General features: G+C 48.4%; 4 protein-coding genes across 4 annotated transcripts; 2 read left to right on the forward strand and 2 right to left on the reverse strand.

The window, feature by feature from the left end:
- Positions 1 to 351: 351 nt before the first annotated feature.
- PENARI_c014G08217 (uncharacterized protein) lies at positions 352 to 4,623 on the forward strand (the record flags this gene model as incomplete). The annotated part of the gene is made up of 1 exon (XM_022633569.1): positions 352 to 4,623. The coding sequence occupies one exon, from the start codon at positions 352 to 354 to the stop codon at positions 4,621 to 4,623; it is 4,272 nt and encodes a 1,423-aa protein (XP_022486642.1).
- Positions 4,624 to 5,550: 927 nt separating this feature from the next.
- Positions 5,551 to 6,349, reverse strand: PENARI_c014G12358 (fungal specific transcription factor domain-containing protein; the record flags this gene model as incomplete). The annotated part of the gene is made up of 2 exons (XM_022633649.1): positions 5,551 to 5,863; positions 5,928 to 6,349. The coding sequence occupies 2 exons, from the start codon at positions 6,347 to 6,349 to the stop codon at positions 5,551 to 5,553; spliced, it is 735 nt and encodes a 244-aa protein (XP_022486694.1).
- Positions 6,350 to 11,464: 5,115 nt separating this feature from the next.
- On the reverse strand, positions 11,465 to 12,526 carry PENARI_c014G09076 (D-mandelate dehydrogenase-like dehydrogenase; the record flags this gene model as incomplete). The annotated part of the gene is made up of 1 exon (XM_022633585.1): positions 11,465 to 12,526. The coding sequence occupies one exon, from the start codon at positions 12,524 to 12,526 to the stop codon at positions 11,465 to 11,467; it is 1,062 nt and encodes a 353-aa protein (XP_022486680.1).
- Positions 12,527 to 12,940: 414 nt separating this feature from the next.
- PENARI_c014G10106 (uncharacterized protein) lies at positions 12,941 to 17,016 on the forward strand (the record flags this gene model as incomplete). Its single annotated transcript, XM_022633603.1, has 3 exons — positions 12,941 to 13,916; positions 13,983 to 16,114; positions 16,186 to 17,016. 3 exons carry the CDS (start codon positions 12,941 to 12,943, stop codon positions 17,014 to 17,016), a joined length of 3,939 nt encoding a protein of 1,312 aa, XP_022486726.1.
- Positions 17,017 to 17,348: the final 332 nt, after the last annotated feature.

The raw sequence follows: 17,348 nt of genomic DNA on the forward strand, positions 1-17,348 counted from the left end.
CTCATACCGCTGTTTGACCGTGTCTTTGACACGGAGCGCCTCCCTTTGTGTTCAACAAGATTCCTGTTCTATTTGCACGCTAAATCTACTTAGTAAGTCTTGGTGGACCCAGTTTGGGAAATTCCGTATCACGTGATACGGAACTTAGCTTGGCAGATCTGTTTTGGGCGCATATACCACAGATCATTATAGATGTGACACTGTGGAAGCTCCGTTTGTATATCCGTTAACTCCTTACCGACATCTGCTTAGAGCCGCCCTGTAGACTCCATGCTAATACTTATATTGGCAATTATTCCTGCTCCTAAAATTAAAGAATTGTCTTCACTGTTTGGCTGAACATCTTTCGCCATGGAGCCATCCGACAAACCGGACGAAACCCCTTACGGTATCGGCTCCCAAAGCACTCTTCAGGACAGCGCCATCACCGTCTTTGACAAATCCTTCATTGAGCCTCACTTGGACGAGAAAAATGTGTCAGATTCAGACAGCGAAGTGAAGCAGCCGAAAGCCGACTGGGTGGATGCCCCCAAGGTGCAACGCTTGCGCGAGCGAGAGATCGAAGCTGGGCTGAAGAATCGTGAGTTAGGGGTGACTTGGCGGAACCTGAACGTCGAGGTTCCTGCAGCTGATTCGGCCATCAACCACAATGCCATTTCCCAATTCGACTTCATGCACCACGTTCGAGCCCTCCGCCACAAGTCCCCTCAGAAGAAGATTCTTGTCAACAGCCATGGATGCGTTAAACCTGGTGAAATGCTGTTAGTTCTGGGACGTCCTGGAGCTGGTTGCACGACTTTGTTGAAACTTCTCGCCAACCGCCGCGGCGGCTACACTGTCAATGGAGATGTGCACTTCGGGACAATGGATCACATAGAAGCCAAATTATACCGAGGCCAAATTGTGATGAATACCGAAGAGGAGATCTTCTTTCCCACCTTGACAGTCGGTGACACCATGGACTTCGCGACCAAGAACAAGGTTCTGTTCAACCGGCCTTCAGATCTACCTACCGCAACAGATTACCGAGTGGATATGAAAGAGTTTCTCCTCGAGTCTCTGGGCATCTCTCATACGGCCAACACAAAAGTCGGAAATGAGTACGTGCGGGGTATATCGGGTGGTGAAAGAAAGCGTGTTTCGATTATTGAGTGTATGGCCTCCCGCGGTTCAGTCGCCTGCTGGGACAACAGCACTCGTGGCCTGGATGCAAGCTCAGCACTCGACTGGGCAAAGTGTCTCCGTTCGTTAACTGATACCCTTGGCCTGGCAACCATCGTTACCCTCTACCAGGCGGGCAATGGTATCTATGATTTATTCGACAAGGTCTTGGTGTTGGACGAGGGCGAGCAAATGTATTATGGTCCTATGACTGAGGCCCGACCTTTTCTTGAAAGCGTTGGATTTGTGTGCCGCGAAGGTGCAAACGTGGCAGACTACCTCACTGGTGTTACGGTACCCACCGAACGTGAGATTCAACCCGGTCATGAAGACACCTTCCCTCGAACCGCCTGTGAAATTCGCAATCATTACGAAGCCTCGCCCATTTTCCAGCAAATGATCGAAGAGGAGGAAGAATATCCGGCCACAGCCGCCACCAAGGAACGCACCGAAGCTTTCCAGGAAACCGTTGCCCTTGAGAAGCACAAATCCCTCGGCAACGGTAGCGTTTTCACCGTTAGTCTATACCACCAAGTTCTGGCCTGCATTGTCCGGCAATATCAGATCATCTGGAATGACAAAGCCACCTTTGCGATCCAGCAGATATCATCGCTTATCCAAGCACTCATTGTCGGTTCGTTGTTTTATAACGCCCCACCGACCAGCCCAGGACTGTTCCTCAAGGGTGGATCTTTGTTCTTTGCTATCGTCTACAACGGAATATTGATTCCTATGTCCGAAGTCATTGATTCTTTCACAGGTCGCCCCGTCCTGATCAAGCATAAACACTTTGCATTTTTCCACCCTGCCACATTCTGCTTCGCCCAGATTGTTATCGACATCCCCATCATCCTGTTCCAGATCTCTGTCTTTTCGTTGATTCTGTACTTCATGACAGGACTTACCATGAATGCCGCCAACTTTTTCATCTACTGGATTGTTCTATTCGCCGCCACTATGTGCCTGACCCAAATGTTCCGCGGAATTGGAGCTCTATTCTCAAGTTTCGATGGCGCTTCCAAGATCTCAGGCTTCCTCGCCACTGTGCTGTGCGTTTACGCGGGTTACATGATCGAGAGACCCGTGATGCATATGTGGTTTGGTTGGATCTTCTACGTCAACCCTATGGCCTATGCGTTTGAGGCCCTCGCTGCGAATGAGTTCCATGGCAAGGTTATCGATTGCGTTAACAGCAACCTGATCCCGAATGGCACTGGGTATAATGACTCTAAGTATCAGGCATGTTCAGGTGTCCCGGGTGCCTTAACCGGTGCCACTTCTGTCACAGGCGACCAATACCTTTCTGCTCTCGCCTACTCCCACAATCACATTTGGCGCAACTTCGGTATTCTCTGGGCCTTTTGGGCGTTCAATGTCTTTATCACTGTGTGCTCTACTTTGCTATGGAGCGATAGCTCGGAATCCGGGTCCTCAATTCTTATTCCTTACGAAAAGCGACACCACCACGCTCGAGCATCAGATGAGGAGGCGCAAGCTGGCCCCCAGGGAGCCATCAAATCTGACAAAGATGAACAGTCTGGAAGTTTGCAGCGAAACTCCTCAATCTTCACCTGGAAGAACCTTACATACACGGTCAAAACACCCACGGGAGACCGAGTTCTTTTGGATGATGTTTATGGCTTTGTTCAACCTGGATCCCTGACAGCACTGATGGGATCTAGTGGAGCCGGAAAAACCACTTTGCTGGATGTTCTTGCGCAGCGCAAGACTGAAGGCACAATCAAAGGATCTATTTTGGTTGACGGTCGCCCCCTTCCTGTCTCATTCCAGCGATCTTCTGGGTACTGTGAACAGCTTGATGTCCATGAGCCGTATGCCACGGTTAGGGAAGCTCTCGAGTTTTCTGCTTTACTGAGACAGCCGAAAGAGCTCCCACAGGAAGAAAAGCTGGCGTACGTTGACACCATCATTGACCTGCTCGAGCTTCATGATATTTCGGATACCCTGATAGGTTCAGTTGGTGCGGGACTAAGCATTGAACAACGGAAGCGAGTGACCATTGGAGTCGAGCTGGTTTCGAAGCCTAAAATCCTGATTTTCCTTGACGAACCGACGTCTGGTCTAGACGGCCAATCTGCATTCAACACTGTCCGATTCTTGCGAAGGCTTGCCGATCATGGCCAAGCGGTTTTGGTCACGATTCATCAGCCCTCTGCGCAACTCTTCTCGCAATTTGACAATCTTTTGTTGCTGGCCAAGGGTGGAAAGATGGTGTATTTCGGCGAGATCGGCCAAGATGGTCGCTGCATCAAGGAATATTTCGGAAAACTCGGAGCACCATGCCCACCTGGGGTCAACCCAGCAGAATTTATGATCGACGTTGTCTCGGGCCATCTTCTCCCTGATGTCGAATGGCATCAGAAGTGGCTAGAATCACCTCAGCATGCATACATAGGTGGTCATCTAGACAACCTTATTGCCGATGCGGCTGCTAAGTCCCCTGGGTTCGACGATGATAACGCTGAGTTCGCGACTGACCTCTGGACGCAAACAAAGCTGGTCACCAAGCGGATGAGCATATCCTTGTACAGAAACACCCCCTACACGAACAACAAGTTTATTTTGCACATCATTTTGGGTCTTTTCAACGGTTTCACTTTCTGGAAGATCGGACACAGTGTCGGTGATTTACAGCTACGGCTTTTCACTATTTACAACCTTCTCTTCATTTCGCCCGGTGTCATCACTCAGCTGCAACCGCTTTTCATTGCGCGTCGCGACATTTATGATGCTCGTGAGAAAAAGAGCCGCATCTATTCGTGGAAGGCATTCGTCACTGGGCTTATCGTTTCGGAATTCCCCTACCTCTGTCTCTGCGCTGTCCTCTACTTCGCTTGTTTCTACTACACAGTTGGGTTCCCCAAGTCATCGATGCGCTCTGGGGCGATATTTTTCGTCATCTGGTTGTACGAATTCATCTACACTGGAATGGGTCAGGCAATTGCTGCTTACGCACCGAACGCGACTTTCGCTGCTTTGGCGAATCCTTTGATCCTCGGTACCATCGTTGCCTGCTGTGGCATGCTCGTTCCTTACAGTGAAATCACGGTTTTCTGGCGGTACTGGCTTTACTATCTCAATCCGTTCACCTACGTCAGTGGCTCTCTCCTTGTTTTCAGTACTTGGGGTGTGGACGTTAGATGCAAGGAGAGCGAATTCGCCATTTTCGATCCCCCAAGCGGCGAAACTTGTGAATCCTACCTCAGTTCTTACCTACATGGGGAGGGGTCTCGTGCAAACCTTGTCAATCCCACCGCTACATCGGGCTGTCGAGTCTGTGAGTACACCACTGGAAATGACTACCTTTACACCTTGAACTTGCCTCATTACTACGACGGCTGGCGCGACGCTGCAATTTGTGTGATTTTTGTCCTCAGCTCTTACGGCATGGTCTACATGATGATGAAGCTCAGGACGAAGGCCTCCAAGAAGGCTGAATAGCCGTTTCGGATCTGGATGTGGGTGTGCATCATCCATTTCCCCCATTTCCCTTTCTCCTGTTTTCCGGGTTTCCTTTTGCTCAAATTAGTTGCATGTTCCCCAAATTGTTTGCAAATTTTCTCTTTCTTTTTTTTTTTTATTACATTTTTGTCTTCCCCTTTCCTTTTTCGTCTGTCGTGTTCTCTTTTGCCCAAATAGACTGCATATGCTTTCAAATATTCTTCTGCATGCCCATCCCTCCCGTCTCTCTTTTTTCACTTCTTCCGTTCTTGAGGTTGCGTTCCTTTGATGGGAGCTGTAGCATACAAACAACACTTTGTCGGCTTGATTTAATACCTATCGATATTCCTAGCCACAATATTCGCAATAAAGCCTACATCATGTATCAAGTATGAGACTGTAAAGGCCTTGCTTTCCACTTGTTCTTACCTCCATATCATGCCTAAGAAATTGGGATTTGTAATGTCGCACTCGGCAGGCTCAAGCGGTTGCCAGAAGGTCTTGAAGATACCTGTATCTACCGTTACAAAGCACTCAGCTTCGTACGAAATGGGCATTCAATCTCGATTCGATCTGCTCAAGTATCTTATTTCCTATATTGACCATACTGTATAAGAATTAGGGGGTATAATCTTCCTCGCAGCCAGGACAAATATTGGACTTTTTGGTTTCCCAGTGCTGGTAAGAAGTCATACCAAAATATTAGTTCTGAGATCACTTGTATGCATGCAGCTATCAATTTCGTCGCCATTTTCGTTGAAATTCAACGTTTGAAGCTTTTTTATAAGAAGTCCCAGGAGAAATTGTTTCACGTGGTTGATAATGCCTGTTTTCAGCCAGATTAATTAACTATGATTTGGGTCAAATCCCGTCCCATTAGCATTGATATTTGAATTCCTGGGATGAATCGATTGATCTTGGAAAAATTCACAATGAGAACCCGTCTTGTATATCCATGTTGACATGGTTGTCGTTCTGCAATGATGGTGTAGATGGCGGTGTCTCTCTCATGCTGGATATGACACGCTCTGCTGCATGGAGCAATTCCCTTACAAATGATTCTAACTGGTCTCTATGAAGACGCTCTTCAGCCTCCATACTGTGCATCGACATATGGGACATGAGCCTTGGGACATTTTTCAAAAGCTCATAATCACGGACAACAGATGGGAGACCAGGATGGTCTATAATGTTGCACATTATAGTAACGGATGCGGCGAGGGCATAGAAGATGATCAACCTGGTAGATATCACATTCTCTGTTAATCTAAATGCGATCACTTCATGAAAAAAGACGGACTTACCAGAAACTCCCTTCATTGAGAATATGAAAAGCAGTCTGCAAATACCTCAATGTGGAACGACTAGCCTCGACCGCCAGGGCAATGCTAGTGGCGATTACAGTTTCCATGCCGTCAAAGCCCATACTAGTTTCAAGACATCGATTGCTCGCGCGATGGATGACTGCCACACAGTAAAGATAGTCGAGTCGAAGTATCAAAGTACGCAAGTCGATACTTCCCGGGTCCACTTCCATATCATGTGAAAACGAAAGACTCGGGCGGTAGTTCTCAGGAATAGCCAAACGCCATGTCTCCAAAGAATTGTCGAGGTTCCGGATATCCATGAGAAGGTCCGTATCAGGTTTCCGAAAGGCAGCTATTGAGTGGAGCGACTCATATGCTCGGGATTTGATCTGGCTTAGTTTGATATCGGTGGGGAACATGATCGAGGGATGGAATCGTTCGAATGGAAGACCAATGGCAAAATCCTTTGAGATCTCCTCCAAGTATTGTAACGAAAGAGTGAGATCGCAATGATTATCCCCGAGAGCAGGCGGTTGAAGGATCCGAAAGCAGAGATCTTTATCAATTGTATAGCAAGCCCAAAATAGGTTCCGCAGATGTGTTCTGGTACGATCTAGAACATTTTGTTGCTTCTGATTGAAAGACTGCGTAAGGCAATCGTTATGGGCTCCCAGATAGAAGACAAAATGTGCTGCCATTGAGTTGGTGACTGCAGCAGACTTCAACTTGCCAGTGAAAAACTGCGTCAACAACTAAATATTCATCATTTGTGTAAGCTTATTATCACAACGTTGGAGGGTTTAGGAATGGAAAAGAGAGAAGAAATGAGAATGGTAGGGCCATACCAGAAGTATGCAGGCTTGGAAGCCATCAATTGTCGCTGCCTCGGTGATTGTAGGTAATAGTTGGTGAAGAAGAGCAGTATAGTAATTGAACTTTGACGTGGAACACAATCGAATACCGAAGGGGACCAAATGGGCAAAAATGGCAAAGGCGATAACACATGCTTTGGCGCTCATTATGTGAGGCTTATGATCATTTGATTCATAAGCTAGCCTCACTGTTTCTTCAAATAGACAAAGATCCAAAATTGGGAACGTTGCCCGTATCATGGACTTCATGTATAAGCCCATGCATTTTTCTATCAGTGCTCGATCTGGCAAAATCTTGGGGTCGATCATGTGGGATTCGGAATAATGCCTAAAAGACGGAAAGAGGGGCAATGACGACAAGCTTCTTTGGCCAAATCGATCTCTGCACAACCTGTCCGTCGAGACGAGTTGCCCGGACTTAAAACGAGTCCATTCCTGGTGCACTTCTGAGGAATTAGGAATATGGATCAATGTGCGGAGGGGCAAGTTTGGCCGCAAGTTATAATGCGTTCCACTGTCCTTGCGCTGTCTGATGCTAGAAATGATCTCATAGTGAGTACTCAAATTGACTTCACAAAGCGGCTAGTTAGAACCAATCCACAGGCAAAGGGACAAGAAGCCTCACGTGGTTCACTGGGAAGAGTAGAAACCCATCGTGTTCGAGAATGCCGTATGCCATCCCTTTCATAGATGCATGGAATCTGGTAGTGTTCGCACCAGAAGCAACTTGGTACAGCCGCATTACATTTGATCTGAGCAAAGTCAGAGGGTTTTGAACGACTGAAAACTCCGGAACTTGGTTTCTACCTTGCGTTTCCAACAGGAGTCACAAGCCGAAATCACTTGGCCCCGTCGACCACGGCGTCCACTCATACCTTTCTTAGGTTGCTCCAATGCGACCAGAGAGTATTTCATGGATAACTATGAAAGTGTGTCTACCCTTGTGGAAGATTCTGAGAAAGGATGAGTCATCCTTGACAAGTGAATCGGTTACTTGAGATTGATGCTCCGCGGCTGAGCCAAATGATTGATTCACAGACTATCTACGGTGGGACTTATGGTTTTCCATGAAGGCCTAATATCACTAGTTCCGCGTAATAATAATTCAATCCAAAGTTGGCAATACTGTAAACCAATTTTTTCTAATGTGTTCGGTCTTTCAGTTACGTGGCATTCGATAGATTTCACTGAATTCCGGTTCCGCCCACTCGGATATATCATTACAAGGTTTCGGGCTTGGCATTTCCATAGCTGATGCCTGACCACCAAGTATGTCAATAGCGAACCAATATAACCTTCCAAGGTTTGCTGTGTGTGCCAGAGCCTTGAATTGCCACTAACAATAAGATTCAATGCGCGATATTCGAACTTCAGAAGTGGAAGTCTCCTGCAACCGCACTATACGATGAGATCGACCATCCCCGGTCAGACCCATAATAGGGATTGATTGGATGAACAGAGAACCAGCAATCGGACTTCATGCACCCGAATATTATTATATCCGTGCAAGTCCAGCCCATGGGCTAAGCAGCGGATAAGATGAAGTACCGTAACACCCTAGTCGTAGCGAACCCGGATAACGGACCCCGGTATAATGGATCCGGATATAATGGCGAACATAACGGATGTTTCAATGTTTGCCTGTCTGAATTGATTGGTAATCACCAGGGTTATGTAGGGGTGAATGGACCCCCATAAACCCCCAGCACCAAAACCAACGGAGGGCACATGAACTTGGAGATGGTTCAAACGCCCCTCATGCCCGACATAGGCTAAAAGACAGGGAAAACTAGCCAAAACGCAATAGAATACCAGTAATAATAGCAATAAATCTCTATATAACCGGTATTATAGGCGGGGACACGAAGAGCAGAATGTGCGTACAAAAGGGAAGTGGCGGAGAGATTGTCGCGTGGTCTTGGCGTATATTAAACGGAGGGTTGTGGCTTCTGGAAAACAAACTAACGACCGACTGGAGCACGACGCTAATTGAACAGGTGTGTGCGGGGATCTCTGAGTGATAAGGATCAGGCGAGATCGCAAACTGTGATCTGGAATCAGGGACCGGACCGTCCGGTAGGGAGGGGGTTGACATAGACCTGCAGAAAAGGCTACGTCGATGGAATTGAAATTCGCATCGGGTGAATTCTCTTCGTTGGGGTAAACACGTCGATTTGGTCAAGGTGTAGATCTCATAACCGCCCGCGAGCCGCCCTCCGAGGGCCGCCCACAGACCCGCCTTTTGCGGACGGATATCCGGCTTTAGTAGTGCCAACCCCGGCTACTTGGGCGTCTTGCGTGGACGGTGCGTTCGACAGCGCCGTGCGGATGTGGGTGTTCGCGGTCTTCGTTGGGAGATATCGCCCAAAGGTGTTTTGTTCGCTGCTCTCATTGTCTCTCGGGTCCACGAAGACCACTAAGTGCTAATTCGGACGCAATTCTGGGCTCAGCTCTAGTCGAGTGGGCCTTCAACTTGATTGCTAAGAATCTCGCACCCATAACTTCCGAAATGTCTCTAGAGTTTGTCTTGCCATAGATATGACTAGCTGTCTAGTTGAGATACATGTAAAGCGGAAGGAAACTCGGAGAGAGGGCAAGGGTGTCTCATGTTCGCTAAAGGATAGGTATCGGGGATTCGCCCCTATAAAGGGCTTTATCGCGTTGTAGGCATTAGTAATCACCGGTTATTGCATTGATAGCATCAATAGGAAGCTAGTCTTCTTTCTCGGTATAGACTGGTTGTCTGTTGCGTAAGCGACTGATCTTAGATAAGAACTCACTAATGACATTTCGATGGTATTGCGTCCTAATCTCGTATACTTCGGATTCACGAGCGATGCGTTTAAGTGCCAATCGTCGGTCCTAAGCACGTGTTGCTTCCGATTCATATCGATCGCTAATAAAAATAATTCATTCTCTCTAGACATTATTAAGGTCCACTCCACGTCGGAAGGAGCTCTTAAGATAGAGAATTCATCCAATCTAGTGAAATAATAAGATATTAACGGCCGATCGAGTATCAAGGCTTTATTTTTCACTTATAACACCGAGTTTTCCTCTGCTAAAAGTATTGTATGTAGACTTCCGCACGACCCAACCTAAACCGGACTAGGTTGGGTTTTAGGTCGGAGTCTTCAACCTAGTACTGGGTCTAGGGCCCTAAGTTGGGTTACAAACGTTACAAATAAGCTATGACCCGTGACTACATAAACTGTGAATTTTCGGACTGTAATATTAAGTATTCTAAGGCACGTAAAATTATCTAACGGCCGTTAGAATTTAGGCCTTTTTATAAATCCTAAGGTAGTGAATAGTAGATTTTGAATTGATTGAGTATCTAGCTATAGTACTAACTAGTGGTACATAAAGATATCATTATCTTGACCCTTACGCTTCCGTCCTAAGGCACGTACCTAGGTGTTATTCCCTAGTAGTAGTAGCTAGGATTTACTAAGAGTCTATTCTTTAATCTTAGAATGCTCATTCCAGTAACTTCTTTGGCTGCGCTGATGGCAGCACCGCCTTTTAAAATTGCGGAATCCAGGTCAAAGGGCGGCGTTAGGCTATCCCAAGTATTCACGATGGCTGCCGAAAAAGACATGGCTATGCACACAGAGAACATAAAAAATGTCACCTGCCACTTGTTCATAGCGACAAGCCAAGGATCACGACCCCCCGTCCAAGTATCTCCGAAATTGAGTGGCCGAGGGATCCACTCTGGTGAATTACGCTCGAAATCCCTTTTCGATACCAAGCAGCGTCCGGGTAATATGAGAATCAGGCTCTTTTAAAAAAGACTGAATGATGTCGCCGGTCGTGCAGAGTGGTGGTTCCTTCTTAGTGATTCGCAAGGCAAACACAAAGCAAGCTCCTTTTGCAATATTGCAAACAATGACGATGCCTAGGAACACGGGTACTATACTGCTCTTGCACTGTTCGGCTACCGGTACTTTTTTACGAATAGCATTTCTGCGTCGAGGACCAATCATCCAGACTGGGACGAGTATTGCCCATCCATGAATATAAGAATTCGGGGGAGTTATTTTCATACTCATCACGGGCACCGTTACATTCGAATCGTGCATGGTCAAGCGACAATAGTGTTTTGTCGGTCTGCGACGAATTGACAACCATGAGAAGATCCTGTCTTCCCCAGAGAATACTCGTCCAATAGGCATCGATACACGAGTCGACATCAAGCTCTCCCAGCGAACCTTGCAAGGCCTGTTTTTGAAGGGTCTCAAGCCTTGCCTGATATCTAGGAACATCATTCCCCGAGACCTCAAATGGCCAAGTCCAATTTGGCCCTCGAAGAAAGTTTGAGTACGGCTGAGCGGACGGGAAGCCCTGTTCTCCACACCTGCGGTCGTATGTACTAGAGCTAGTATGGAAGGGATATGTATCGTTTGATTAGAATAGCTAGTCTAATGGTATCGCCCGAGTGAGTATAGGGCGAGGGCCGCTTTAGCGTCGCGCAACCCAGGTAAGATTGGTGAGTGCGCAATATACAGGGTGAGGATCGGGGTGAGAACTGGGTGAGAATCCCAAGGGCCGGCGCGCTGACCTCACAGACGGCCTAACTAGTTGAAGTACGGCGTACGAGGAGCACTTAGTTAGTTTCTTCTTCATTTTCGTACTCTCGCTGCATACTACATGAACCTTTCATTTGAGTTGTAACATAGGGTAGGGTCCTTTAATCATGTTCACGGGGCATACGGGCTTTCCAGTCCGTAGGAACGATTCTAGATTGTCCCAATTTTGTCTTTCAAAATTGGCCCAACTCGTCCTGGAACAAACTCCGATATGAGGCAGCAAAGTCACCATCCAGTTCTCTCTCAGTTTATCGTGAACCACTGGTTCATTTTCGTGCACATCAAGTCCTACGCCAACCACTTTGCCCGCCTCGAGAGCCAATACCAAGGCATCTTCATCGATCATTTTGCCACGAGCAATATTCACCACTCGGAGGCCAGTGTCTTTGGTCACCTGGAACTGTTTGTGGGACAGGAGATGGTGCGTACTCTGGGTGTAAGGTGCAGCAATAACAATGCAATCAACAGCTGAAGTCATGCCTGTCAGATCAGCATAGTACTGCGCACCACCTCCCAGCCTCGCTTCTGCTTCCTCTTTCCTTTTCGGGCCGTGATATGCAATTTTCATCCCCAGTGCATTTTGGCACTTTTCGGCAATCGCAAGCCCAATGTCACCCAGACCGACCACACCCAACACCATCCCGGCCGGATCGACTGCCTTCAAGCCCAGCTCTCGACTCTTCTGCCAATCGTATCTTGCACACCACTGTGCAAAGCTCAGATAGCGGAATGTCTCCAGCACCAACATGAGTCCAGTGTTCGCGACGGCCTCCGTGCATGCATTTGGCGTGTTACAGAACCAGATTCCTCGGTTGGTTAATGCGTCGATATCTGCTGCATCATATCCGTGTCCGCTACAGCAGATGAGTTTAAGGCTAGAAGGAAAGTGTGGGATGACTTCGCTGGCGAACAGGCGATGAGATGCGTATGGCCCTGCTTTCAGCCAACCGGTGCGGACAATGGCACAGATGTTGCTATACAGACCGCCAGGTTGAAGGCGAGCGACAAAATCGTCGACGGAAGCACAGTCATATCTTAGAATTGACACTTTCTCGGAGAGAGTCTGGCGTCGAACATGGTCGATTTGACGGACGCTAGATTCGACCAGCAGGACGGTCGGGATTTCCGCCATAATTCGCGTTCAAGTCCGGCAAAGAAGGTGTGATTTTCGTTTTTACATACACTAACTTAACGGATAAGATACGGCATGTTTATCTCTGCTGATATGCCTGCATGGCATTTTATCGGCGTTATCACAAATCTGCGTGGGGTCGACCGGCTTCGTGCTGGACTTGCCGGTCGAGAATCCTCCCTGTCCCGGCCCGCACCTCCGCCAGCCGAGTGGATCTACGATTACACAGTGCACTTGACGGGCTTTTGCAGTGCAAGCCACTGGCTGGCGGCTTTTATTCCGAGATTCGAAATGCGGAGTAGTCGCAATCTTCGTGCCCCTTGGTCGGTACTCGGCCGTTATAAACAGCGGCTGTTCATCTCGTAACTGCTGTTGGAACTACTGACTTTTACATCCTGATAATACGAACACAAGATGACGCAAGCTGGGATCCGAATTGCTATCGACCGAGGGGGCACTTTTACCGACGCCTGGGCTCAAATCCCAGGACATGCCTCCGATGTCATCTTCAAAGTCCTATCCGAATCTCCCGATGAATACGATGACGCACCCACAGAATGTATTCGACAGATTCTGGAAATTGCAAGTGGCTCTCCGGTGCCTCGAGGGACCCTTCTAGATCTGACTCCCGTTGAGTCCATCCGGATGGGCACCACGGTTGCTACAAATGCCCTGCTTGAGCGAAAAGGCGAGCAAGTCGCCCTGTTGATTACGAAGGGTTTCCGCGACCTACTTAAAATCGGCAACCAGGCTCGCCCCAACATTTTCGATCTATCAGTTCAACGTCTTGCCCAGCTCTACGAGACGGTTGTGGAAGTCGATGAGCGAGTCACCATCGAAGGTTTCTCAGAAGACCCAGATCCTAAGCCCATTGATGTCAATTCTGATTCAGATTTGCACATGGGTCTAACAGGAGAAGCGGTGCGGATATTAAAGACGCCAGATCTGGACGCCGTTCGGAGTGACCTCTACGTGCTTTGGAACCAGGGCTATCGCTCTGTAGCTGTGGCCCTGATGCACTCGTATACCTTCCAAAAGCACGAGCTTGCTGTAGCTGCCGTAGCTCGGGAGATTGGGTTCAAAGTGGTCGTTTCCTCGGAGCTGCAAACAATGGCAAAGTTGATACCACGCAGTCAATCGGCCGTTGCGGATGCCTATCTTTCACCCGTGACTCAAAAGTACTTGGAGGGATTCCGGAAGGGGTTCCAAGGTGAACTCAGAGATGAGCATGCCAAGAAGGTGTTTGTCAACCAATCTGATGGAGGACTTACATCTATCGCAAATTTTTCTGGTTTGCGCGGAGTGCTCAGTGGGCCAGCTGGTGGTGTGGTTGGTATGTCCAGGACGTGCTATGATGCCGAAGACAAGACACCGGTATTGGCGTTCGACAGTAAGTTCTGACTTTTACATACCAGGATAACCATCCTGCATTTGAACCACTACTAACACTACGCAGTGGGTGGTACAAGTACCGATGTCGCTCGGTATGCTGGGGCCCTAGAACATATATTCGAAAGCACAATTGCACAAGTCACTATCCAGACGCCACAGCTAGATATCAACACTGTCGCTGCAGGGGGTGGATCGATGCTCTTCTGGGAGAATGGCCTGTTCAAAGTCGGCCCTCATAGCGCAGGCGCTCATCCTGGCCCGGCATGCTACGGGCGAGGGGGTCCTTTGACCGTGACCGATGCTAATCTCTTCCTTGGGCGAATCATCCCCGACTACTTCCCTCGACCCCTAGATATAGCCATCGTGAAGGAAAAGTTTTCTTCCTTGGCGGCCACCATCAACGAAGAGAAAGATGGACTGTCTCAGCTGACTGCAGAAGAGGTTGCAGTGGGTTTCCTCTCAATCGCAAATGCAACCATGACTCGCCCTATTCGAACATTGAGTGAAGGCCGAGGGTTTGAGACCGCTGCACACAATCTATGCTGCTTTGGTGGAGCCGGTGGTCAGCATGCGGTTGCGATTGCGCGAGATCTCGGTATCCGACAAGCCCTGATCCCGAGATACTCGAGTATTCTATCTGCCTACGGAATGGCTCTTGCGGATGTGGTGGTTGAGAACCAAGAGCCCGAAGCTGCTGCCTTCACTGCTGATAATATCCCCAAACTTCAAGAAAGGTTTGAGAGACTGAAAGGTGCGGGTGTTGCAGGACTTGTTTCCCAAGGATTCTCAAAGCCGCAAATTTACCACGAGTTATTCCTAAATATGAGGTACCAGGGCAGTGACACAGCTTTGATGATACCCCGACCAGTCAAATTTGAAGAGTTTGGTGATGCTTTCGCCGCTCGCCATCAACAAGAATTCGGATTCAGGCAGCCTCGGGAGATTCTGATTGATGATGTTCGCGTTCGGAGTATTGGAAAGGGTATGGATGTCGCCCTTTCTAGCGTTTGCGCGGAAATGAAGAAACTGGCAGACTCGCCCCCTGCCACCCCGGTCGCTCCCGAGAGGAATATCAAGGTCTATTTCGAGCAAACTGGCTGGATTGATATCGGGCTTTATTCACTGAAGGATCTATCCGTTGGTACGCGTATCAGCGGACCGGCTATGGTCATCGACAAAACCCAAACAATCGTTGTGGATCCTGCTAGTGAAGCTGTCATCTTGCCTGAACATGTGGTGATTGAGATCTCTGGAATAGAAAAGCCGGAGATCAGCACCGATGCGGTGGATCCTGTCCAGCTCAGCGTGTTCGGACATCGATTCATGAGTGTTGCCGAGCAAATGGGCCAGACCATGCAAAAAACCTCAATTTCGGTGAACATCAAGGAGCGATTGGACTATTCGTGTGCCATCTTTTCTGGTGAGGGCAGTCTCGTGGCAAACGCCCCTCACATTCCTGGGCACCTAGGCTCTATGAGCTATGCCATCGCATACCAAGCGCGCCGATACGGACCCGGAGAGTTGAAACCCGGCGACGTTATCCTCAGTAACCACCCTAGCGCTGGTGGTACACATCTGCCAGACCTGACAGTGACTACACCCGTCTTCGATGATGATAAAAACCCGACAAAAATCCTATTTTTCGTCGCCAACAGAGGGCACCATGCAGATATTGGCGGTATTCAGCCGGGTTCCATGCCCCCTAATTCAACAGAGCTTTGGCAGGAAGGTGCGGCAGTGGAGTCTTTCAAGATTGTGAAAGAAGGGGTCTTTGATGAGCCGGGCCTTCTCGAGGTCCTGGTTGATATTCCAGCCTCATATCCGGGTTCGAGTGGCACTCGCACACTGCGCGACAATATTGCTGATCTTCAAGCTGCGATCGCATCAAATAACAAGGGCATTCATTTGATTCAGTCCTTGATCAAGGAATATACTTGGCCAGTAGTTGAGTTCTATATGAAAGCAATCCAGGAGAATGCCAGCCAGTCTACGCGTGGGTTGCTCAAGATCATCGCGCAGCGATTTGAAGGACAACCTCTGGAAGCTGTCGATTACATCGATGATGGGACGCCTCTCGCATTGAAGATCACGATAGACCAAGAGACGGGCGATGCAGTATTCGACTTCACAGGTACTGGGCCTGAGCATTTCGGGAATTTGAACTGTCCACCAGCAATAATGTATTCTGGGATCATGGTAAGTGCAAACTTTTATCCGTCGCATTAAAGCTTTGAATACGAGCAAGTCGTTCTAACCAAACCGTATAGTACTGTCTTCGATCGATGATCTCATCAGATATCCCTCTCAACCAAGGCTGTCTGAAGCCTATCAAGCTCATATGCCCACCTAATACACTCCTATCGCCTTCGCTAAAAGCAGCGACGGTGGGATCAAATGTGGAAACATCACAACGCATTGTCGATTTGATCTTCAAAGCCTTCCGTGCAGCTGCCGCATCACAAGGGACATGTAACAATCTCACATTTGGCTATGGTGGCACAGATCCAGTCACTGGCGAAGTAGTCAAAGGGTTCGGATACTATGAGACCATCGCTGGTGGATCCGGTGCTGGTGCGGACTGGGATGGTGAAAGTGGCGTGCACACACATATAACCAATACCCGCATTTCCGATCCTGAAATCTTTGAACGGCGCTACCCGGTCATTCTCCACGAGTTTTCTATCCGTAAAGGAAGTGGCGGTGCCGGTCGGCATCTTGGTGGCGATGGGTGTATCCGCGACATCGAGTTTCGATTACCTATGCAGGTCTCCATTCTATCTGAGAGACGTGTTATCCCTCCATACGGCATGGCAGGGGGTGAAGAAGGCCAGCGTGGAGTGAACCTATGGCTGAGAAAGTATCCCGATGGAACAAGCAGAACAATCAGCTTGGGTGGCAAGGCAACGGCACCCATGAATGCTGGCGATCATATCATCGTTCATACACCTGGAGGTGGTGGCTATGGAAGAGATCCACACAAGAAAGATGAGGTGTTCATGGATATTTTCAAGATTCATGAAAAGTTTTCCCCTGGATCGTCATTGCTCCGGACGCAGGGTAGTTTGGCTGAGAGGAATGCGACGGCCGTGAGCAACTGAGAGACACGAGGCAAATGACCAAATCCCAGCACTTGCAGGGGGGTATTGAGATTATAGATATGATATAGCTTTCGGTAGACTTCATAGTTCCCGCAATCAAATTACTATACTTCATGCATTAAGAGAGATGTTTCGGCTATCAAACTGCATTGCAAGAACATTGTTTCCAATAATGGACTCGAAGTTGACCGTGTGGTAGGCATAGTCAGTTAAACGAGTACACTGGCACTATGACTCGCTCTTTAAACCAACTTTCGGTGGCCCATTCTATGGTCCTGAGTGTAGCTAAATCCTGAGAGTTCATTGACCAGACTCGGCGCAACCGCGTAGCT

This window comes from Penicillium arizonense, assembly GCF_001773325.1.
Source record: "Penicillium arizonense strain CBS 141311 chromosome Unknown PENARI_contig014, whole genome shotgun sequence".
NCBI classification, from domain to species: Eukaryota; Fungi; Ascomycota; class Eurotiomycetes; order Eurotiales; family Aspergillaceae; genus Penicillium; species Penicillium arizonense.